Below are 24,543 nucleotides of genomic sequence, written 5' to 3' on the forward strand. Positions count from 1 at the left end.
GGATTAAGAAGCTAAGAGTTCTTCTCTACGGAGCATGTCTTCATTACCTGGGTCTTGTTTTTATGCAGCAGTTGTGATAGATAGATAGATAGATAGATCAGCACAAAGTAGAGGAAGCAGAGCAGAATTCGATGTTAAGTAACGATGCGCTTCCATCCAGGGGGAGGGGTATGTTTCAGCAGGCGGGTCTGGGGCTCTTATGGCCTGGAGAGGACCACTTAGTAGGCGTTGCAGAGGCGGCTCCTTTTCTTTTTGAGAACACCCTCTGTAGGCGGAGAGTCTGGGTTGCATCAGCGTGGCTCGCTGTACAGACTTGCTCTTCTCCGTAGCGCTCAGCGTTGGCCACGGACAGCACACCTCCTAGCAGTTCCCGGCTGACCGATCCAGTGCACTGACGACTACATAGCACCAGCGCAGAGACAACCACAACTACAGCCTTCCACTCCCGACCGCGGCAGCGAGAATCCCAGCACAAGCTTCTAGAAAGCCTCTCACCCCACTCCCAGAGCCCCTGCAAACCGCCACAAAGAGCTCATCCTCCCGCACCCTCCTGTGATCACCACGGACACGCCCCACAGCACAAACTTACAAAGTGGTCTCAGCACGCCCTCACAAAATAACTGCACGCCCTAACAAGACACCTTCACACAAGACACGTTCGAGCGTCTTCCTGGCACTGACTGGCAGGTCCACCTAACATATTTTGCTCCCTCCGCTTTCAGACCCTCCAGTACATCCTTTAAAAAGCTTATACCCCCTCTAACCCCTGCACACGACCACCGCTGTCCTTTCCTAAATTAAGCCTCTGGATAACCACCGAGAAGGCCCCCGGCACTTCCATTAAGAGGGGCAACTACTTCTAAAGCTCCCGCCCATTCACTTACAGTACTTGCTGCATATTGCCCATACAGAGGACCCCTCACGAGCTATTGAGAACTCCTCAGCCATCCCAACAAAGGGCCTTACACATCTTCACCGATATCTTTTTGCACATTATTATCAAGAGGGTCCTGCACATATCTGTGAGCCCCCTGGAATACTGGTTAAGACGAGGCCAATGCACAACCCACCTATTTGATTTCCCTATACCTCAGAAAGACATACTTCACCAAAATCCTGTTCTCTTTTTGAGGCCTAAATACATGCCCTCAGAGAACCTCTGCATATTCCCTGCACACCCCTACAGAAGCTCCCTGCAGTGCATAAACCTTATCGGGGAGGCGCCTTGTCGTCTGGGCCCCCTTCTTCAGACAGGCCCATTGAACAGCTTCAGTGCCCCTGGTTGGACATTCTCTCACAGCCACCGCGCAGCCCACCTTCCCCTACATACACCTATCCCCTGAGAACTCCTCAGAGAGCTCCCCACAAACACCCAAAGGAGTTCCCTGGCGGGCCCAACGGCCTACAGTTCCCTCAGAAAGCCCCGCACAGGCATAACCCAGGGTGGACCTATCCCACAGCCCCTACACATCTCTTAACCTCTGACAGGCCGCACCCCCTGCGGCTCCCCTGAGGGCCCCCTCAGGAAGGCCCCCTGCCGGCCCGCGGGCACATGGAGAAGAGGATGGAGATGAACGGTCACGCCGTTCCCGGGCCTGACGGTTCCTCCGCTTACTCCGCGGTGCGAGAGGAGCCGACCTCCGGAGGACGCTGGCGGCGGCGGCGGGGCTGCCTCCGCTTTCTGAAACGGAACACCATCGTGATCCTGACGGTGTCCGGAGTGCTAGTGGGCATGGGCCTGGGCGCGGCGGTGCGCGGCATGCACCTGTCCCGAGCGCAGATGGCGCACTTCTCCTTCCCCGGGGAGCTGCTGCTGCGCATGCTGCGGATGATCATCGTGCCCCTAGTGGTGTGCAGCCTGGTCTCCGGCGCCGCCAGCCTCGACACCCGCTCGCTTGGCCGGCTGGGGGCCATCGCTGTGGGCTACTTCCTCGTGACAACCCTGCTGGCCTCCGCGCTGGCCATAGCCCTGGGGTTCATCATCCGGCCCGGGGCGGGCGCTACCGCCCTCAACTCTAACGCCCTGGGACTAGAGGACACCGTGCCCACCACCAAGGAAACCGTCGACTCCTTCCTCGACCTCATCAGGTAACCCACATTTAATTAGTTCTTCAGTCACATAATATGGGTTTGCGATTCATAACTGTCGATTAAAAAGTTTGCCCACTGTGGGGGTCGGTGTCAAAAATAGACCAGAGAGAGAAAAAAAGCCGAGTTGGCACAAAACAAGTATTAGTAATAAATCCAAATAGACATCCAAAAAGAGGGAATATCTAAAACTAGATTTTACCTGCTAAGCCAAAATAAGTAGTTTGAACATGTGAGCAATTCAGTATGAACACTTCAACATTCTGCCACCGATTGTGGGTCATTTTCTTCAGCAGTCTGAGGGATTTCCCAGAAAATGAACCGGCTTTCTGTAAATATTTTGTTAATCGACTAGATATATCTGCTGATCCAAAATGTAGGACGCTATTTATGCAAGAAAAATAAAAAATAAACGTTAGCACGTGTAGACAGCACGCCTTAGTCCTTCTCATAGTGGACAATGGTTCTCAAAACACTGAGTTAAACACAGTGGAAATTCACGCTTTTATACAACTTTGGCTGCGGGCAATTCGTGTTAACAGCTTGTCAAAACTGGACGCTTCCTATCTTATATTTGTTTTGATATTTTTATTTTTATAAGGGGACACGTAATGGTAGCCAACCATCTACTCTCATGAAATCAAATGAACCTTTGGACTCAGATAGTTGTTAATAATAAACAAAACCAAACAATACCATCATTAACCAACATTAGAGTCAGTAATTTAAATTCACCATGACCTATTTGGGCATGAATCACCATACCAGTTTAGTAAAGTTCAAACATTTATTGTCCTTTAGATCATCAAAAATCATGTAAACCAAATGCAACACTAAATTATAAAGATACATGAATACCACAGTTGACCAAACCTTCTAAAGAATCTCAACTTTGACAGAATGTGAATCATTAGACACTCAAAAATGACCATACAGATAAACAACAATGAGATGCACAATTGAGCTTGAATACATTGAGTTAACACAGATGTATTATTCACACAGTTATTTTGCGCAGCCAAATTCAGAACGTTACATTCTATTACCCTAATTAGATTTGGCATGTTGGACTTCGAGCATAAAGAAAAAGAAGACAAAAACTAATTTGGAAAACATCTATCTATGGCGCTAGCAGAAATAGCGGTTGGGTTTTTAGAAGAGAAAAACATGAAAACCTGCAAGAAAGACAAATGGCAATTTGTGTTATACCTCTTCTTAACGGGTTCAGCAGGCAGAGAAGTCTTCTTCAGTGGAGCATCTTCATGGTCATCTTCAGTGGACAGTGACATATATGGGAACAGTTCAGTAATGCTTGGCCTTAATGCATCTGAACTGTCAGTGGTAGCACATTATTTCATTAGCACAAATAAAAGCACATCTGGACACAGCCAGGAACTGGGAAGAACTGCCCTCTAATCAGCAGGGAAGAATTCTGCATAAGACTGATCACAGCAAAGGAGAAAGCAAAATCTCCTCAAAGTCTCAGCTTACATCACATTAAAGTCCCAAAAAGTAACTAGATACTGTGCCATTGGTTAGACTATAGGGTGGTTTTGGACAGAACCAATTAAAACTAAAGCACGTTTCTTCATGTTTCACTGATTGTGTTCTTTTCTCCCTCATTGGTTCAGTTCCTTTCACTGCCATCACCAGTTTCCGTCACAGAAATAAAATGTTTCAAACTACATAAAACTACTGAAAGACATGGTTTTCTGTGGAACACTATCTGTCAGGAACTAAACAAATGTTTCAAAAGTTACAGCACAAGAACATTTCCCTCGGACAGTTGATCATCATACAGGATGTTTCAGAAAGAACAGAAAACTTTCTAAGCATCACATTTATTTCATTCTGAATTAGCTTAACACATGCATTTTCAAAAACGGAGTACAATGTGCAGTGTACAACATTTCTTAAAACTCAAACTATTTGTTTTCTGAACTTGCAATTATTATTTTTTCATTGCTCTCAGTTAGTGAAACATAAAATACATTTAATTAGACAGTGATTTATTTTCATTTTCGAAATATCTGTGTCAATTATCAGTGTGGGCCTCATTTTCATTTCATCCTTGCACTTTTAAATGTATGTTTTTCTTTCAGTGAATCATGCAATTTTATTAGTAATTTTCACACTTTAACAAAACCCAGGCCTCAGAATGGACCAAGTACAGTCCAGCTCTGCAAGCAGCTCTCTCATAATCAGACCGACAGGAAGTCAGGAAGTCAGTGAAGGAGTGAAATTCAGCACTATTTCCAAGTGGCTTGAGAAAAAGTACAGTTGCCTCCCAATTCTTTTAGACTTCCCTTCAGAATCACTGTCAAGAGAGAGTAAGGCTGCAAGTGGCAGATAACGGAAGAAGGGTTCTTATAACAGGTAAGTATTATTATAGAAATACTTGAGTCCGCTTACCGTATGTGGGGTGAAGCTTTGCTGTAAACAACCTCCTCGCAAGCTGGGAAGTTTACCGTAGAATCAAAGACAAGTAGTGTTCCATTCCACTGAAAAGCTCAATCACAGTTCACAAATCAAAAGGGGAAACCATAAGCCAGATCAAAAACAGGTTGCTATCTGACTAAGCCAGATCACAAGGGATAATTGGAGCAAGGTAAAAAAAAAAAAAAAGTACTGAGTCAAAATATCAAGATCTGTCCAAAACAAAAGAGGGGTCAGCACAAGGAAGTGGGAGAAGGGAGACTAAGGGAACCAGCAAGGAGGAAAAACAACAAAGATGTGGGAACAGGATTACTGGTGTGAACTGAAGCATCAAGTGAGGGAGTCCAAACAAGCAGGCGCCCTTTCTGATGTGGGAGCCAACCACCTGTCCTCTGGTGGGTGGGATGGCCTATTACAGACTCTACCCTGAAAGTTGTTGTCCTCCTTGTCTTTAGTGTCCATTACCCCCATTCTCCATCTCCTCCATGTGATATGTTTTCTAACTCTCTTTTGTGGTTTCTTACCCCAAAACTTGACAGATGTCTAAAACCCAGATTTTATAGGGTAAGAAAGCTCTGTAAGCATTAAGCTACTCACAAGTGTTGGATTTTTCTTGTATATGTGTGGTATGCAGTGATGCACTGGGTTGCATGTGTTGCTCGAATGCTGATTTACCTTAAAGAAACAAGTCAATAAGTGTTTGACAAAACAGGAATAGTTGGTTTAATTAAAAGCAGAGGCCAGGAGATCAGCACAGAATTGGGGGCTGATGGCTGTCTCTCAAAGTTACAGAGTTCTGATCACCATTATATACAATTCTCGAAAGATCATAAAACAGTTTTATGCATTCTTTGGAGAAATGAATCCCGGACTAGTCACAGAGTTTTAAATCTGACCATCTGACAAAGTGCGCAGGTGGGTCTCGACTTTGAGCAGACGTATTGCGGGCCAGAGGGTAACATGTCCAGATGTCCGGCATGGGGAGTGCGTGATCACTGCATGTTGTGTTCTGATTGACTGAGTGCTCCTAATTTCATGTGGCATCTAACTTTTATGGTGTTTTGGGAACGTGCATCCCTTCGGCCAAAAGTGTTTTGTTGGGGGGCAATCTCCTATGACTTGTGGTGTAGCTGCCTGTCTAGGGGATCGATCTGGGTTTTTCCCGTTCATGCATTTGTCTATGGGCTTCTTGGTACCCCACCTGTGATCTGTCAATCAGTTGCTTCAGTCCTAGGTCGCAGGGCTTGTCTGACCACATATTTCTGACTCTGGGTTGATGAGGAGGTCACATCGTGTGGAATCGACAACAGAGGTGCGAGTTCATTGTTATGTGCACACATATCATGGAGTCCATTGACATAGCTTTTATAAATATCAACACATGGTATTTCATTTAAATTTTATTTTCAACAGGCCTGACTGGTCTGCTTGAAGTCAGACTGTGTATTCTTAGTTCTACTGTGTAAAATAACACACATATCTCCTTTATCATCATCTCTAGGTATAACTTTGGGCAGAACATCTCCAGCCGCTAGTATATCCACGTTTATTTTCACTTGCTATTCTTTAAGTATTACCCACACAACTAGGGCATAATCCTTAGTGGCAGGATCAGATTTAGGGGAACTCTAGTTCTTGAAAAAGGCCACAGACCCGTTCTGTGCTCTAAGTGGCAGCCAAAAGATGTCGGGCAAGTGACAAAGTATTGTGTGCGTCCGTCTCACATTAGTCTTTTTAATGTTGTCAAAGCAACCTGAAAAAGGGGAGGCAGGCTGATCTACATGCAGTTTTTTTGTAACATGTGGATTCCACCCCACTTTTTTTTAACAAAATCCTCCTTCTCTTGAACAAAAATAAAGTTCTACAAGAGCTCCTTTTCAATTGTAAACCATTAGGACAGATGGAACGTCTTACCCAAATGAGGAGAAAACCCAGTGGTGAAGCACCATTGGTAGATTGAAGGTTCCATGTCTTTAAAAAGGCATACTTTGGGTGATTGTATGAATGCCTTAAAAGTATGTTATGCTTCCTATAGCTTTTTGTTTTTGCCTGCAGCACTGTCCCTGAACAGGGGTGACCCAACTAAGAAAGAAGCTGTGGGTAATGGCTATTTAGACAGTGTTGGGTGGGGACAGGGGTGCTGCAAGTCTTGGGAGTGAGATGCCAGACTCCAGGAATGACGATCCTGAATGAGTTAGTACAAAGCAGACTTGATATTTATTCCAGAAACAAATAAAGTCATATTTTTGTAACCATTTTTAGTATATCGTTAAAAAGGGAAACAATGCATTTCCAAATTCCGTCTTTTTTCTACTTGACATACATTGTATACTTAATTGTAGCTCATTAACAAATCATAACTTACACTGGGAGTTTTCGTTGGCCTCTATAATGGTGGCTTTCTTAGATATCCACAATGAATAATTGTGATCATTAGAGCCCTAACGATGTTCATACTGGAGTTATCAAAACTAGGTTTATCAAAACTAGGTTGTACAGGCATGAAAGCCAAGAGCTCCTAAGGTTCCAAGTGGTGCAAAGCTGTGCTGTGAGAACCATCTTCCGACTAAAGAGACACCTATACCACATGGAAAAAATGAACTGATGTCTGTCCGTTGGTCAGGGATTCTTCACTTATGATGTTCAGAAGAGTCATGAGTTAGAAGTAGGAAAAGAGACACATTTTGTGAGACCGAGCGTTGCTCTCACTTGACTCACATTATAGTCGCTTTGTAGTGAACCACTACCAAGGTTGTGTCATCAAAGGTAGCGTTAGATGTTTGGTTCTCTGTTGCTGAATTAGGCCTGTCCCCTGGGCTTTATCTCAAAAGCAACATCATGTCTCCTATAATCATTACATTTTTTATATCTCTTTGTCATATTAATTTCAGGACCTTTGGAGGCTGGGTTAAGTCTACAGAAGTCATGTTTTAGTCTGCTACGGTCCATGTGGCAAATTTTTAAAGTATTAACATCCAAAAGGTATGCAAAGTGCAATTAATCAAACATTTTTAAGCATATTACAGACTTGATGAGTTGGTATTTAACTATAGATCAGCAGTACAGCAATACACACTTACCAGATGGACCATAGTTTTTTCTACTAACAGATGTGCCTGTTTTTTTTTCTTCTTGACAATATGGTCCTCCCCACCATACTATTCGTGTGTGGCTCTTGAGCTTTCTGTGAGTCATGCTCAAGTACTGGAAGAAACTTGGCATGTCTGCAATTAAAAGGGTTCATATTGACCATTTTGTTCTGTCACAGTTGCCCCGTCCTGCAGATATTTAGTCAAGAACAGAAGGTATCATGGCTGTGCTCTAGAGGGCACATGCACGCCATTTGGGTAACTTGGTTATTCGTCTTTCACAACTAGTTAGAAGTGGTGAGTATCTAATGGCCTGTTCAGGACTGCAGTGTTTAAATAACAAGGACAACTCTAGCTGCCCACATGGACCAGGGTAGGCATCTATTTATATAACATTTGTCCTGTGGGACTCATTCAAATGCGGTACCTTGTTTTGTGTCTTAGAAGGAAACCAGAGTTCCTCAGACTTAATAATCGGACCAAAATTAATTACAAAGAATACACCCCAGCACCGAAACATTTGACTGGGATAAGTTGAATACCCGGTAGTTAAGTCACTATTAGATAGCCTGGTAGTCAGATACTACATCATGAAGTAACCCTAACGGTCACACCAAGTCTAAACGTTGATGAACCCTCTGTCTTGGTTGTTACATGTAATTTAAGCTCAAGGGATTTCACACTGACATAAGCAAACCATGTTATGAATTTGATCAATCAATACATAGAAACATTGGGAACTATACATTGTCTTTTATCTATGTTCTTTGTATATATTATCACCATTGGAGCACTGCGTCTTCTGCACTATGATCACTTATTTTGTTGGTTGTTACACTTGAATGAAGTCAAAACATTACAAGATGCAAACTATATCAGTAATGTATTTTTGTTATCTTTGTAATAAATTTGGTCCAACTAATAGGTCTGAGTAACTCTATGATCTTTCTAAGACACACAAGAAGGTATCACTTTTGAACGAGTCCCACAAGACAATTGTTATATTAACACTGTTCAGTCTGCAGACAGGGTGTTCCATACTGTGTTGGGTGGTTCAGATATTAATAATTCTTGGACGTAATGATTATTTTGGTTTCAACAGATGTCACATTGTTTTCCACAAAGTTGAGCAGTGGCTGAGGTTAAAGCCTCTCAAAAAATCTTTTTGTGCAAATTGCACACAGAAACAGGAACAGCGAGATTACCCATTTGCATTTTACACAGGTTGTTATAGGCCATGATATTCGACATTTATACCTAGATTAATTACTGATTACTTAGTGAGAGCATAAGAATATATCTAATAATGATGCACGTAGTACAACTAATTAACAGCATCAACATTGCAAAGGTTTGCAGCTTTAATGTTTTTATCTGGCGGTAGCTGAGGAAGGGTCATCTTATGATAGCAGTAGTAGCCAAATTTGTTTGGGACGTGAGGTAAGAGGGAATGTGGACACATAAATGTCCATGTTGTCATTGCAATAAATAAGTTTGTTTACCCAATCCTTGGTTTTAGGATGGGGACCCCTGTGGCAACCTTGCGTTCTGCAAGAAGAGGGGCCAGTGCTGTGAATCTTCTCATCTGTTTGGCAATGCCCTTAACATCGCCCAGAAATTATTTCTTGGAGGATTTTGACTATTAATTGCTAACATGTAAGAATGAGTAGGCAAGCCCATGCCACATGATCATAACTTGCTACCAATGAGTAGCATCTGTGGCAGCTCAAATCTGCTGTGAGGCCTATAGCGTGTAACCATTCATGAGTGTGGTGTATTCAATGTAAGTATTTGAAGTGAGTTAGTCTCTGTTTTGCTATTAAGCGATATTTTCTGAAGTTGCTGACAGCAGTATTTACATAGTCTATAACTGAGATTAATTTTCAGATCCTGTTCCAATTTTTCTGTACATGTTGATTCAGGCCCCTTGGACGCTTCGGAAGTCACATTGTGTAGTCTAGTAATTAGGCCTTGTGGGAATGGGTAAGCGACCTCAGCAACATTGAAACTGTTCACTTCTGCTATTTATACAATTGATAAAGGCTGTTTTATTGTTGTTTGAGTGCCTTCATCTGTTTTTTCTTACGATTTGGCGTACTTCTGTCATGGTGTAGTCTTTGGTTGTCTATTTGGATATTTTAAGTAATTTTCATTCTAAGGTTTACAGATGTGCTGCAGGATAAAACAATAGTGAACACGGCTTATGAAAACTATGACTGCATGAGTTGTTTTTAATGTGCTATACTTAGGTGAGCTTGGAAAATAGTGATAAACTTGTTTTTAACCTTGGTAGAGTAGTTTTCTCTTTAGAACATAAATTTGTCCCCAATATTTAATCTTCTTTTCATTTGACACAGGAAGTGGTTTTGCCTTTTTTGCAGGATTTTAGAAATGTGGTCTCTGGTTCCCTGTGAGTTTGCACTCTGTCCAAACAGGGACCCTCACTCTAGTTAGGGTAAGGGAGTCACACACCTAAGATAACTCCTGCTCATCCCCTTGGTGGCTTTACACAAGCAGTCAAACTTATTTCAGAGGCAATTTGTAAAGTATTCGCACACTGTAACACCACTAAAGTTTAGAAAAATAGCCAATATTTATCTAAATCAAATGAGACCAAAACAACAAAAATACAACATACTCAAAAAGAGATCTCAATGTTTAAAGTGAAAAGAGTCTTAATCCATAGAAATCAATGGATGAGTTGTTTCAGCACAAAGTACCTTCTATGCGTCAAAAACAAAGCTGCAGGGACAAGTGTGCATCGAAAAAGCAATCGTTGTGTTGCTTCCTTACTCGCAAGTGAAGACTTGCTTCGATTCTTTCGCCGCCGGGTAAGCAATGCGTCAGTTTCCAGACCTACAGCCTTGGGTCTGTGTGGTGATGTTGATGATTTCGGCGCCCAGGTTCGATGCATGGAAAATCCGGACGCATGGCAGCGATTAATCTGGGCTGAACTGGCGATGCGTCAATTTCACTGGTTCTATGTTGATTTTTCAGCCGCGGTGCTGCGTCAGTCTTTCTGCCACTCTGCTCTGGTGCGTGCATTTTCACCTTGGGTTCACCAGCTTCTCCTTTCAAGGGCCCAGGGACCGGATGTTGCACCACTTGGAAGGGTAGGGTTCTCAGCAAGAGAGCCCAGGTGCTGGCAAATAAATCTTTGGGGGCCCCAAGACTTCAGAACAGGGGGCAAGCTCAGTTCATGCCCTTGGAGAAACTTCAAAAGCAGGATTTCAGAAAGCAAAGTCCAGTCCTTTTCCTCTTAAGACAGAAGCAGCAGGTCAGGACAGCAAAGCAACAGGCAGAGTGGCAGTTCCTTCTCAAGCAACAAGCTCTTCTCCTTGCAGAGGTTCCTCCTGATCCCGGAGTAATCTAAAGTTGTGGGGTCAGCAGTCCATTCCTTATACTCATTTCTGCCTTTGAAGTAGGCAAACATCAAAGGAAAGTCTTTGTGGTGCACAATACTCTGCCTCTTCCTTGCTCTGCCCCAGCCACACTTCAGGGGGTTGGAGACTGTATTGTGAGGGCACACCTCAGCTCCCTTTATGTCACTGTCTAGAGGGAATTCACAAACAGCACAACTGTCAGTCTGGTTAAGCAAGAAAATGCCCACTTTCTAAAAGTGGCATTTTCAAACAGACAATCTAAAAACCAACTTTACTTGGTTGATGTATTTTTAAATTATGAGTTCAGAGACCCCAAACTCCACATCTCTATCTTATCCCAATGGGAAATTGCATTAAAAAAAATACTTAAAGGCAATCCCCATGTTAACCTATGGGAGAGTTAGGCCTTGCAATAGTGAAAAACAAATTTGGCAGTATTTCACTATCAGGACATGTAAAGCACACCAGTGCATGGCCTACCTTTTAAATACAGTGCACCCTGCCTCTGGGGCTGCCTTGGACCTACCTTAGAAGTGACATACATGTAGATAAAGGGAAGGTTTGGGCCTGGCAAGTGGGTGCACTTGCCAGGTAAACATGGCGGTTTAAAACTGCACACACAGACACTGCAGGGGCAGGTCTGAGATATGTTTACAGGTCTACTGTTGTGGGTGGCACAATGGGTGCTGCAAGCCCACCAGTAGCATTTGATTTACAGGCCCTGGGCATCTCTAGTGCACCTTACTAGGGACTTATTAGTAAATCAAATATGGCAATCATGGAAAAACCAGTTACCAATACAATTTAGACAGAGAGCACGTGTACTTTAGCACTGGTCAGCAGTGGTAAAGTACCCAGAGTCCTACAACCAGCAGAAACGTAGTACAACACAGAATCATAACAGGAGGTCAGAAGGAAAAAGTACAGGGAAACCACGTCAAGAGCTGTTAGATCCAGCACAGGATAACATTACCATCTCTCTTCTGTCTTCTTTGGAATTGAAGATAGTGTTGCTTAATTATTTAGAGCCTACCAATCCCTTTGGAAGCACACATTCTCTCCATTTCTCTTGGGTCAGTGGCAAAAGGTACTTTTTACAGCTACATTAAGCAGATGAATTCGCCGAGTGATTGCTCCGGCATACATGACGGAGGGCGACTCTCTTCCAGGTAACATCCACGGATGCTGGGCAAGGGCAGTCTCAACCTCATGGGCAGAGGCAGGGGGAGTGCTGTTATTGAACTCTTACTTACTGGTAATCTCAGTGGCGTAACAGTAGCCCCCGCAGCCCCTGCGGTGTGGGGGTGGGTGTCCAAGTTCCAGGAGGTCACCTCAGCACAGTACAATATTCCCGGACGGCAGGCCCCTGGCCTGGGAGCTCCTGACTGGGTTGCAGGGGTCCCCCTCTATGTACTTTGTAGGAGGGGGGGGGGGCTTCAAGTTTTGTTAATCTTCACTACCCAGATTAGGAAACCTCATCACAGCCCATTTTCCTTCCCTCCATCTCACCCGTATTGCACCTCCACACTTTATAGCTTGCTATTACGAAAAGAGGAGGGGTTAATTCTAGCCTTCATGTGGTAAAAAGAAAAGAAAGACATAAGCTACTAGTTACCGTAAAAAAAAAAATGTGTTTTTGAATTCGCATTTACATGACTTGTCAGGGGAGGCGAGATGCCTCATTTGTTAGGACTCCTATTTAGGGTAATGAAGGTTACCAGTAAGTAAGAGTTCTTTACTGGAGGAGCCTGTTCATAAGATGTCTGTGAAAAAGGATTTGCAAGGGAGACCTTTCAGTAAATTGCTTTATAGAATCTAGTCCCTTTCCCCATCGAACAAGGAGAGGGTATAATTGTGTAATGGTTTTCAGGGACAGCTCAGGAAAGGAAATAACTTCTAATCTGTTCCCCTACTTTTTGTAAAAAGACAGCTGTCCAGGGACGGTTATTTCTCTTATTTGAAATGCGCTTCAGCTGAAACGTCAATCGGCGAGTCTCCTGTGCTGTGAAACCGAAGCCAGGCAGACAGCTAAACAAGCCTGCCAGGGTGCCTGTTTCCCTGAAAGAAATTCAAATGTGCACAATGAGTTAATCTGCAAATGTAAAGAATGCTAGGGAACCTGTACTGGCTTTAATTGATGGATTACTCAAAGCTTTGGATGACAAAGATTTATTTTTGAGTGGTAGTGCAAATAGTTAACAACATGAGCTGTGAAGTGTGTGCTTTTAATTGAAACTGTATTTATATAGCACCTACTAGCCTGAAGAGGTGTTGAAGGGACAGTTATGTAAAAAAAACGCATTATGTATAGTGTGGGTATTACTCAAATCTATATTTTGCAAGCACTATTTTATCTTAAACCTTTCTGTGAATTTTGTAGCAGTCTTAAGTTAATGCAAGTTCAAAATAATGACTTGCATATTCACACAGGCTCTGACCATGTAGCACTACCAATACAAAAGTCACTGTTGTCCACCTTACCAACCAAGATTAAATTCTCTGACTCTCAGGTTACACACAGACCTCTGCAATGCATGAACTGATAGAGGTTTCATAATTTACAATAGTGCTTTTCCCAATGAGGTACAACTTATTAGAATGTATTTTTCATTTAAGCTGCGTGTTATTTTATATGTAGGTACCTGATGGTGAAAGACCAAGAAAAGTACAGAATATTTTGACCCTGCCCCCACGCCCACTGACCCCTGCCCAATACTCACTGACCCTGCCCCATTGCGTGCAGCATCACAGTTCCTATAATTTTGTTTAATGCACTTCGACCACTGATGTCATGTGTTCACTGTGCGTGATTTGCTAAAAGTAAGTGTGTTTTACAGGTGAGTAACTTACAAAAAGCATGCACATACAGCACACGTAATCTTAGAGTGGTTTTCTACAACTAGATGTTGCATGGAAGTGTTAGAGGAGAGGCCAAGGAAATGAAATGTAGACTTGATTTCCTCCCTCACTATACTCATGTTTCCTATTTTCTGAGTTAATGTGTGTGTATGCGCATATGTTACAACATACGCAAACAGTACACTATACAGATGTGAACACATAACCTTTTGTGGATCGGATGGTATTTTCCTTAAAAGGTTTTAATCGGGATTTTAATGGGTTTGGGGGAGGGAGGGAGGTTGGTTTTGACTGTAGGTCATAACTGATTGAAAACGTTAGTGCTGAGCAGAACGAAATATGGTGAAAATATGTAGTCATCGTGTTTGTTTCCCTCAGTGGTAAAACACACCTATTAGTGGTTATTTCCAGTTGGGAATAGGGTTGAAAACCACGGCTAAGAGATTTGCGTCCCCGGTTTCAACGTTGCGCTCAATATGTGATTACATCAAATTGAGCGCAGTTGCTGATTTTCACGCGAGCACTTTCTGCTCCTGACTCTAGCGACTTGCACAGCTGACAGAAGAACAGTGTTGTATGGATCAGGTGCACAACAATGGTTGGAAAGACTGTCTTGCACATTATTCGCGTTAAAAAAACAAAACTCAAAAGTAGAAATTAGTACAAAAAACAACTCTATACTGCGCAAACTTTATTTAACTAGGCACTTTTTGTGTTCCACACTGATATCGCATTAAGAACGAGCCCTTATATGTCACGATCAAGTTCATTTTCCCAATTAAATACATGTACACGTATCTGTTGGGAACTTCTAAGAATTTAATAAGAGTCACCGCTCAATTAATTTTGACGCCTACACAGTCAGGGGTGGTGATGCGTTTACTGTGAGAAAAAAAGTTCACCTGTAGCTGGGTTCCTGCTGTGGGAAAAATGTAATCATACCCTCAGCTCAACCACAGAAGTCAGCAGGATTTAAAATAAGCCCCTCATGCCTCGGGCGTGAGGCCCGGCACATGTTTTGAAAAAGAGTACTTTTCCGCCGTTCTTGGATAGACGAGAGCCTGCCATCGCCCAACACTGACTGCCTTGCCAGGCTCGCGACTTGTTCCGCATACTGATTCCTTTCTTGATCGCCTGAGATCCATGGTTCCAAATCGCACTTAAGCGCCTCTTAAGCCTGAAACGAAGTTGAAATCGCACCAGAAATGTCAAATCCTGATTCACGGAATACGGATTTGTGTAATAATTCAGCTGAGATTTCCATTTACCATTGGAGAAAGGCTGCAAGTGCGGTGAATTTCTCGCAGTTATAGGTTTACGTCTGGGAGCGAGAAAAGGGAGCCAGGGCAATGTCATGGGGCAAACTCACGAAGCTGGAACTCCGTGGGTATTCACAGACATTTAGCGTGGCCTTTTCCATCATGGAAACACGTAAATCTTGTTGAAAAGTTTGGAGTAAGAGTGTTCCCAATGATTTAAAGACTCTAGAAGGCCACAGTGTTTCTGGGCGTTTAGGAAACAAATCCATCCTCCTAAGAAACTATTTCCAAGTGGAGAAAAAAAAAGAAAAGGGAAGTCAGATAGGAAAATGTACATTCACGTGACACTTTCTTCTGAGGACCGTCTTCTTTGCGGAAAATATACAGGAGTGATTGTGGACCACTAAGACTTAGGGGGTTATAACAACTTTGGAGGCAGTGTTAATCCGTCCCAAAAGTGACGGTAAAGTGACGGGTATACCACCAGCCGTATTACGAGTCCATTATATCCTAAGGAACTCGTAATACGGCTGGTGGTATATCCGTCACATTTGGGACGGATTAACACCACCTCCAAACTTGTAATAACCCCCTTAGTTTGGTAATCTGCAATTTTAGTAGTTTCCTTGTCGGTGCCCAAAACCGGGCTCCTACTGAGATTTCAGATTGACACAGGGAGGTATTTTTGGTACAGCAAGTGACGACTGTAGTTTTAATTTCACACCGAGGTGCCATTCAGGTTGTGATTCAGTGCATTACAAATTATTAAAATTAAAAACAGAATTGAAAAAAAACTTCCTTTTAACCTCATTGCTCAGCATTATCGTTGCAATGCCATAGAGTCTGAATTCGTTTTTATGAAAGGAGCTGCCATTTGTGGCCCATTCACCTGACAAAATCTGCAGTACACTGCAGATGGGGTAGGTTATGGTGCCTATATTGAGTGAGTTCTGTTGGTGAGGAGAGTCCACACGTGTTACAGGTACATGCAGGAATGTCACTTGTTGAATTAATTAAGCTTGACTACCCATAGTTATAGACCTACTACATTTTGTGACTTATTTGTGCTGTTGTTTATATCACAAGACCATTGAAATGTAGTGTAGTTTTGTATAAATGGTCAGCTTTTAATTTCTGTGTATCACAAGGGATAAGGCTAATTAATAGTTATGTCTGTCTGTACCCAGTATGATAATGCCATTTCAAAGTGTCCATCGGTAAGCTCCTAACTAAGCCACCTTCTAACTATTTTAACCTGGATCAGTTTAGATGTAAAGATGTATCTGGGGCACAGGTGTGAGGTAAAGAGTCCTGCAGAGACCACTTACTTCACCCTCAACTCCCGTAGGGCATGAATCCCTTAGCCCTCATATATAATGTGAGCCTTTCCCTTGCAAGAACACCTGTTTCCATCTTGGGTACTTGTATCTCAGGGCACATTACAGAGCTTTGCTTGATGCTCCAACCCAAGACCAGCTTTCTTAATGCAGTTAAGTTAATGTATAGGTTTGTCTCTTTTGTAATTGACAAATTTGACCACTGCTACATACATACATCCAGAAAAGGCATGAAGCAAGGTCCAGCATTTTGACTGAAATCGTGCAGCTTTGGAAGCTTTGCTGCCTTTCAGTGAAGAGTTCTTGGAGCCAGTTCTGGCCACCTAGAAGAAGACCTTCTCTGTCCCTGCAGTCCACAGGCAAATAGCAAAATGCCATAAGTCTGAGATGTCCATCTCAAATATTTTGTCTTCACACCCATCACCACGGAGTTTAGAGGTACAGATCTTGTTTGCCTAATTGAAATGTCATGCTTTTCCCACTGGTCCTCTCTATTTGAGTCACTTTAGAAAGCTTGACTATGTCTTCTGGCAGCCTAGCTCTGCATATTGCTAATGTCATAGGAACAAACCAAACCAGAGTTAATAGGAGTTCTCACAGGCAGAATCCATTGACCCTGGTTTGATCTGTTTCTGTTGCGGGCTATAGTGCCAGCCACACAAGTGGGGTATCGTTTTATTAGGACAGTTGGGTAATGCGGGGTGGTAGAAATTTTGTGGCTCCCTACAGGTTCTGGATGTATACATTACAGAAATGCAAAGAAAATGTGCATTTTTAAGCAAAGCTTGAGGTTTGCAGGGCATTGTTGGTAACAAAACATTGTGGGATCCATGCGAGGCACAACACCCTGGACTCTTGGGTGTCCAATTTTCAGAAATATCTGCGTTTGGTAGGTTTCCTTGGTGGCTGCTGTGCTTGGGACCAAAAATGTCAGCTACCGGCATTGCCAAATCATGTTATTTTTTTTATAGGAAATGTTGATGCCTCCACATTTTGTTTGGGGTCCTTTCCTGTCACTAGCGCTATGCCCAGCCACACGAGATACCATTTTTTGGGAGCCATGGGGGAATGCAGGGTGGCAGGCAATTTGTGTCTCCCCACTGATTCCAGTACTTTCACTCACATGAGAAAAATGTGTGATAGCTATGTGTGATGTTTGTAAGGGTTTCTGGGTAAGAAAGCCTTGTGAGATCCATGCGAAGCACATCACTCTGGAGTGCCCTGGTGTCTAATTCACACAAAAATATCTGAGGCTAATAGGTCCCCCTAGAGTCAATGTACATCCTGGCAGTGAAAGGCAGAAAAGATAAATTCTATTCCACATCCATCCACTACTCCAGTAAACACACATACTGATTAGATTTGTTGTCACATGGGTGAGCGAAAAGCTGTAAATGTAAATTTTGTTAACAAATTAATTCACAAAAATGGAAATGCAGAGATCACTATTAATAGGATAATTGAAATTTCATAATACTCAACCTGTGACTCACAACTCGTCAGCTGTAAAGCCTCATCAAGGCATCAACCACTTTACAAGGCCATTAACATGCCTTTCATGTGTCATACACAAAAAGCCATTCACACTGCCAACCGTGGGCCCAAAACATTACAGCACTCACATCAACAAAAAGCACCATTCAAATGCCTTCCGCAATCATATGCCCATAGGACTGACACACTAATCATCCCACCAATCACCTGACGTCAACCAACTTACAAACACAACACTAGCACTTCACTACACAACCACTGCAGCCATCTCCCATCACACAGTCACACACACCAGCAGTCAGCCACCACTACACACACACACTGCCTTTCAACTACTACTAAACACACACACCGCCAACAGGGGCATGGATTTATTAAAATCTGTACTTGTCCAAGGAACATACTGCTTTATAAATCTACTTGTCATGTAATAAAATCCTTTTGTCCCTTTTGTGCCATGTAGTGCGGTGACAGATTATGGCAGTAATCTCATATAAGGGTTCTGATACTAGCCTCTCTGATTATGCCAGGGCTCATACTATAGTGGGGTTTTAATACTAGCAAACCCCTTATTTTGCCACCTTTCCACAGATGTACATGCTGGGGCTATAGGTAGCAGTAAGCAATAGTTTCAGGGTTGGAATACCATTTTGAGTCTGTGCAAATCTGTGAATTTGCATGTTTTAGGGATTTTTGCCAGCCCTTCTATATTCTTTTCCAATACTGAGAAGGCTTGGAAATGTATTCCTAATAGTTGGGGAAAAAGTAATTGGAGGGAAGGTGAACTTGTACAGGGTCAACAGATTTTCCCATGAGCTAATCTACACATACATATTTTCTTGAGCAAAAATGCAGTTCCCAATGTTTTTTAGAAATTTCCATTTCCAGGCCTTCTTTCGTAAATCTGCACTAATGCAAGAATGTTTACCATTGGTGCACTTTTGTGTCTTCCTTTAAGAAATGGGCCCCTAATTAGGCCTGGGATTAACCAAGACCTTTTGTTTTTATTAAAATTTAGTCTCTGTCTATTTGCTGGCTTCACTATGAGTGACAGCATTGTGCTGTTCTACAAGGTGCATTTTGGTACACAAAGTCGTTGTGGTCAGTGCCAGGAACTACTGTGTCAATATGTGCTTTTTGAGAGCATAAGTAGTTTTGCTTTTGCTAGTGTTTGATATAATAGTGAGGGCCCAGCAGCTCCCAAAACAATAATGTTTTACAAAAAACATGTCAAAACAAAAGAGGCATTGACCGGACCAAACGGCTGAAGACCAAGGTTGAACCTTTTGGCTTTGCCAATGCTTGTTTATTTTTATGATTCCTATAACATTGTTGAAACTGGTTGAACTGATTTTTTTCATTATGGATATTTTTTGGGGAAATACCAGCATGCATGCACATTTTAATAAATAATACTTCAAAGAAATGCTAACTAAAAGTTTACAGTGGTTTAGCGAACGTTCCTTTCCTAGCTGCATTTTTTGTAATGAATGTTTTGATTTTGAAAGCAAAGAATCCTTAATATTGCTTTCAAGCTTCTGGAAATATTTGCATCTAATTAAAGAGCATTTTGGGAGCATTATACATAGCTTCATATTGTTAAACTTTGCAAATGTGTATGTACACATTTTTATTCTGGAATTATTGTCAGTAGTGCACTCCGAGCTTACAGTATTTCCTTAGTCCACTCACCCTAATAGTAAAGGTTTTGCATTAACGAACCATAAACACAAGTTCGAACAGCATTAACATAATAACACATGGTACCTTTAATGTAGACAAAGCCCTTCCCTGATCCATCATGTGGTACTCTAAACTGGCAGATACATGATTTGTGCTGCAGAGGGTTGGGCCTAGTTGTCCCAAGGACAAAATAAATATGAAAACCTGTTACCCTTGACCCCAAACTATATGTCCCGGGTGTCAGACAATAGGAATTCCACATCCCTGTGCCAGACCAGTTAACCATCACTACACAAACACACCACCAGTTAACCACCAGTCATCTGCCATTACATACACCACCAACCATCCACCAGCACGCACTCCGCCATTCAGACATCACCATGAAGCTTTATGCCACTTTAATTTCTAAAACATTTCCAGAATGAACAGATTACACACAAGAAGTAGATACAGAAAAAATCAGCTAAAGGCCTAACAATAATTTAAGTTTTTCTGTTCAAATTTAAAATAACATGCCTGTTATTAGGAGATGAAAAATCAGCTATAGGCATGCATAACATAACAGCTGTTATTGAACGGATTAAACTATTGATAACCTGGTGTCAAAACAGAAATTATATAGCAATACTGACAATAATCAAGTTACCTTTTACTCTCATTGTTTCTCCCAGTACTTGAGTTATATATGGTACAGTTTAAAACACATAGGCACACAGTGGCCAGAATTAGGACACTCGGCACAGGACTTACGACTCTCCGTCCTTACTCCTCTTCGGACACAGACTCTACATTTCCGGCAAGGAAAACTTTTTTCGGGAAAGTGGTGATCAATTTAGCCACACCCTTGTCACTGTGTCATCCAGGTCACATTTAGCAAACCACCACACCACCCACTGCAATTCAGCAGCAAGGTAACAGTGGTCAAAGTTGGGGGCTCCCAGTCAGCTTCTGTCCAAATGCAGGCATAGTTTCGGCAGCGCCATACGACGGCGGGTGATGTGCCAGAAGAGGACACCAAGAAGCTGCTCAAGTGTAATGAAAAAGGATTTCTGCAAGTACATTGGGACATTAACAAAATAGCAAAGTAAACATGGTGGCATCACCATCTTAGATAGAGCCATGTGTCCTGACACTGACGGGGGCAGTGTCATCCAAGAGACGTTTGCTCAAGGAGGGAGGACACCACTCTGCGCACATTTCCATCCAACAGTACCTCTACATCAGAGTATATTCTAATACTGAGGTAACGGATTGTATCCAGTTGCCATTGCTCCAGCTCCTCTCATAACTGGGGAGCAGGTTCCACTGCCCTGGCCGACAAGGGGAAGAGGCAGGATTTTCCCCAGTTGAGTTGTAGGCCTGAGACAACAGCAAAGGCATTCAATTACCGGCAAGGGTTAAGAAATATTTTGTTAGTAGAGAAGCAAGTCTTTGGTGTAAAGCTAGACAGTGTGCATCCCATCTCCCAGCGGGATCCCTCAGTCTTAGCCCCGAGCCCTCAGTCTATGCGCCAGGGGTTCCATAGCCAGGGAGAAAAGAAGGAGGGTAGGGGACAGTTCTGGCGGGAGCCGCAGCCTATACGGATAAGTTCGGAGATATACCTGCCCGTCTTGACACGGACCAGAGGTATAGTGTACAGGAGCGCAATAAGACCAAGCATGCTGGGGCCCAATCCAAGCCTAGATTGTGCAGCGGCTGTTCCAGAACCCAGAAGAGGCAGCAGAGATTATGTGACCTGCTGCGGCCTGGAACAAACCCTTTTTGGTCTTTTTGGACCAACTGTGAAATCAATGGCACAAGCCGATCTGCCAGGAGTTTACTTAGTATTTTAGTGTCTACATTGGGCATCGCCAGGGGGTGCTAGGAGCCAAGATTGGTGGGGTTGCTGTCTGGCCTAGGCATGGAAACAATCAGTGCTTCCCGGATCAACAATGGGAGGCAGGTGCACAAGAGTGCCTCATCATACAAGGTTTGAAGACGGGCGACCAACAGCATGATATACGTTATCAACAACTCCTGAGAAAGCCTGTCAGGGCCCAGAGTCTTTCCCAACGCAAGTGATCATAGGGTCTTGAAGATCTCGAAAGGAGCAATGTCCACATTAAGGTCCAGTGCCAAATCAGGTTGGGACCCGCAGGATGTTTAGGTCCACTAAGAAAGCTGAGTTGGTGATCACTGCGGAAGGCGCGTAAACACCCCCAGTATTGCCTAAAGGCTGCATGTATCTCACGGTATGTGTGCACTCTGTGGCTGGAGGCACAATAATGGACAGAATATGGTTCTGTGGGTTATCCTGCCTAATTAATCAGGCCAGCAGAGCGCCTGACTTGTCTGCCTCCACATGTCTTCGCAGAATGTGCAGCATAATTAAGGCAGCATAGGTGTTCTAGCATGGTTGTGAGCTCTTGCTGTGCTTTGGTAGACCAGCGTCTGCTTCAACCTGAAGAGACAGTTAGTGTATCAAGGTGGAGAAGGTCACATTCCACTTCCATAATATCCTGGTCAAGCTGCTTTTGCATGTGGATGACCACACTCATACAGTGTCCCCTGATAGTGACCTTAAATGCATCTCGTTCCACTAGGCGGGGCGATGCAGTGCCTAGGGCTGTTTTAAAGTACTCAATATAGGAGGCACTCAGGGTGGGGAGGGTGATAGAACCTGTCAAGTGTTGTGTTCAGTACACATTTAAAGTTTCTGTCCAGTAACCAGGGAATGCCTCCCCAGGGGGTAGGATCCCTGAGAGCTGATCTAGGAAGGCAGGTTGGTCCCTGTTTGGAACATATATTGTGCAGAGCAGCAAAGAGCGCCTCTACAGCGTGCCCGCCATGAAAAGGTAACAGCTTTAGGGGTCAACAACCGAGTCAGTGGTCATGAAGGGAGTCCCCACTGAGACCTGAACAACACACCCCCACCCCCTGTGTAAGAGGAGTAATTAATTGTGAAAACCTGGCCTCTCCAGCACTGGAGTAGGTGCGTGGACTCTATCTGGGTGATGTGTGTTGCCTGTAAAATTGCAGTATTAGCATCTCGCGGTGCAGATAAGAGTAGATTGAGTAACGCAGGGAGGGTGTGTGCATCTCCCTGATGTTCCAGGTGATCACAATGAGGTCATGTGCAGGAGGTGTGTCAGGCTGGGGTGTGGGGTCAGGGGCGGTTGCCATATGAGCGTCAGAGTCACAATAGAGAGTGTGTGAATGGCAGTGTGTTAGGGTTTGTGTGCAAACTAGAAAAACAGAACAGGGGTAAAAGAACACTATGAGCAGGGCACAAACGACACTCCGTCCAAACCTAGCTGAACTGTACACCAAATCAACACTATGATGTGGGGAGGCCTGACTGAGGAGGTATAGGGGGAGGGATAAGGAGTGGGATCTGGATAAGTGCACAGTGGGATCAAAGGATATCATCTGCCATTTGTGTCATGACTGCTGTGATAGAGCTCTGCAGGTGGAAGCAGGACCACAACCAACCACTGTCTCTCTGGTAGGAGCACTGGGGGCTAGCATCAGAGTTGGTGGCGAAGTCAGCAGTGTGGATGGATGCTGCAGGGCCAGTTTCCTCTCGTGGATCACCTGCTCCAGGTAAGGGGTCAAGTTGATTATCTTCACATGGAAGCCTCTCGGTGGGTGCGTGCATGCCAGTGTTTGCGGTTCACAGCAGTTCAGTCCGAGGCTGACAGCGGTGTCGCAGCATCCCTGCTAGCATGCTGTCCCGCCCAGTCCCAGGCCACCTCCACATCAGTGAAGAAGGATTTCTCATCAAGGACCATCCCCAAGCGGGCAGAGAAGAGCAAACAATACTGAAGGTGGAGCTCCTGCAATGTATGCTTGACATGTTGGAATGTGGCCCTCTGGTGCTGCACTGCCAGCATGTAGTCCAGGAACAGCATCACTTGATGGTTGTCCACCATCAAAGGCCCTGTGTCTTGAACCGCTCCACGGATGGCATCTCTGTCTTTAAAGTGCAGAAGCTTGAGGACCACAGGATGTGGGAGGGAGCCTGGTAGAGGCCGATAAGCTGGCACCCTGTGTGCCTTTTCAATGACAAAAATCAGCAATAATACACCAGAAGGTGTAAAAGATCGTAGCCAGATTTCCATGTAGGTCACAGCATCTTGCCCCTCAGAGGCTGCAGGAAGGCCCACAGTGCACAGGTTATTTTTCCTTGATCAGCCCTCTGTGTTGTCTGCTCTGGCTTCTAGTTGTTTATTGCGGTCTTGTAGTGCAGGCAAGCCCTTCTGAGTGTTTTCAGATGTAGGTTGAAGATCGGCCAGTTTGTGCTCAGTGCCAGCCACTTTGTCCTTCAATTTCAGGTGATCAATGCAAAGTAGGTTAAAATCCACTGCCAGAGAGCTGGTCTTGTTTTCTCTAGAGATGCGCAACCTCTCAATTGCTGCCAGCACTATGTTCATTTTGTCCTCAGCAGGTGGTGCAGCGTTTGCTCGCTTCCGAAGGGGGATCAATGCCTGTCGCTGTGAGCATGCAGTCTAAAGCGTGCAGAGGTTGAGGGGGAGCAGTGGATTGAAGGTAGCCCATCATGAATTATCGTAGCTCCGTGCAGGCGTGGGATGGCAGAAACAGCGTTGGAGGGGGGGTTCAGAAGGATGCCCTTTCACTGTTTTTGACGTTGCCCCCACCGCGGTCACCGGAGTGGGACTTGGATGATAATATTCTTCTAGACAGGAGGGAGGGGATTAGAGAACAGGGTATCTGTTGTGGTGGTCACGACCCCCTAGGCCAGGACCGGCTGACATCAACTAATGGCTTACTCACTGCCTCCCACAGTGCACCACGTTCATCCTGCGGGCCTGTTGAGAGGAGCACAAAGGGAATTGGTGAGCAGGGACCTTGTAGGTTGCAATGTAGGGCCTCCTCTGCGGTAGGCAGCAGGCCATGCCTCACCACCAGGCTT

At 43.9% G+C, this 24,543-nt stretch overlaps 1 protein-coding gene across 2 annotated transcripts in view; it reads left to right on the forward strand.

Annotated features, from left to right (window-relative positions):
• The first annotated feature begins 322 nt into the window (after positions 1-322).
• The window catches only part of SLC1A4 (solute carrier family 1 member 4), a 190,171-nt gene continuing 165,950 nt past the window's right edge, over positions 323-24,543 (forward strand). Inside the window, exon 1 of one of the 2 annotated variants that reach the window (XM_069234254.1) lies at positions 323-2,088. In XM_069234254.1, coding sequence (XP_069090355.1) covers positions 1,553-2,088 — 536 coding nt within the window. In that variant the 5' untranslated portion in view covers positions 323-1,552. The remainder of the gene's footprint in view (positions 2,089-24,543) is intronic. The other variant, XM_069234255.1, reaches the window with a different exon arrangement.

Source organism: Pleurodeles waltl, chromosome 5 (assembly GCF_031143425.1).
Source record: "Pleurodeles waltl isolate 20211129_DDA chromosome 5, aPleWal1.hap1.20221129, whole genome shotgun sequence".
Lineage (NCBI taxonomy): Eukaryota > Metazoa > Chordata > Amphibia > Caudata > Salamandridae > Pleurodeles > Pleurodeles waltl.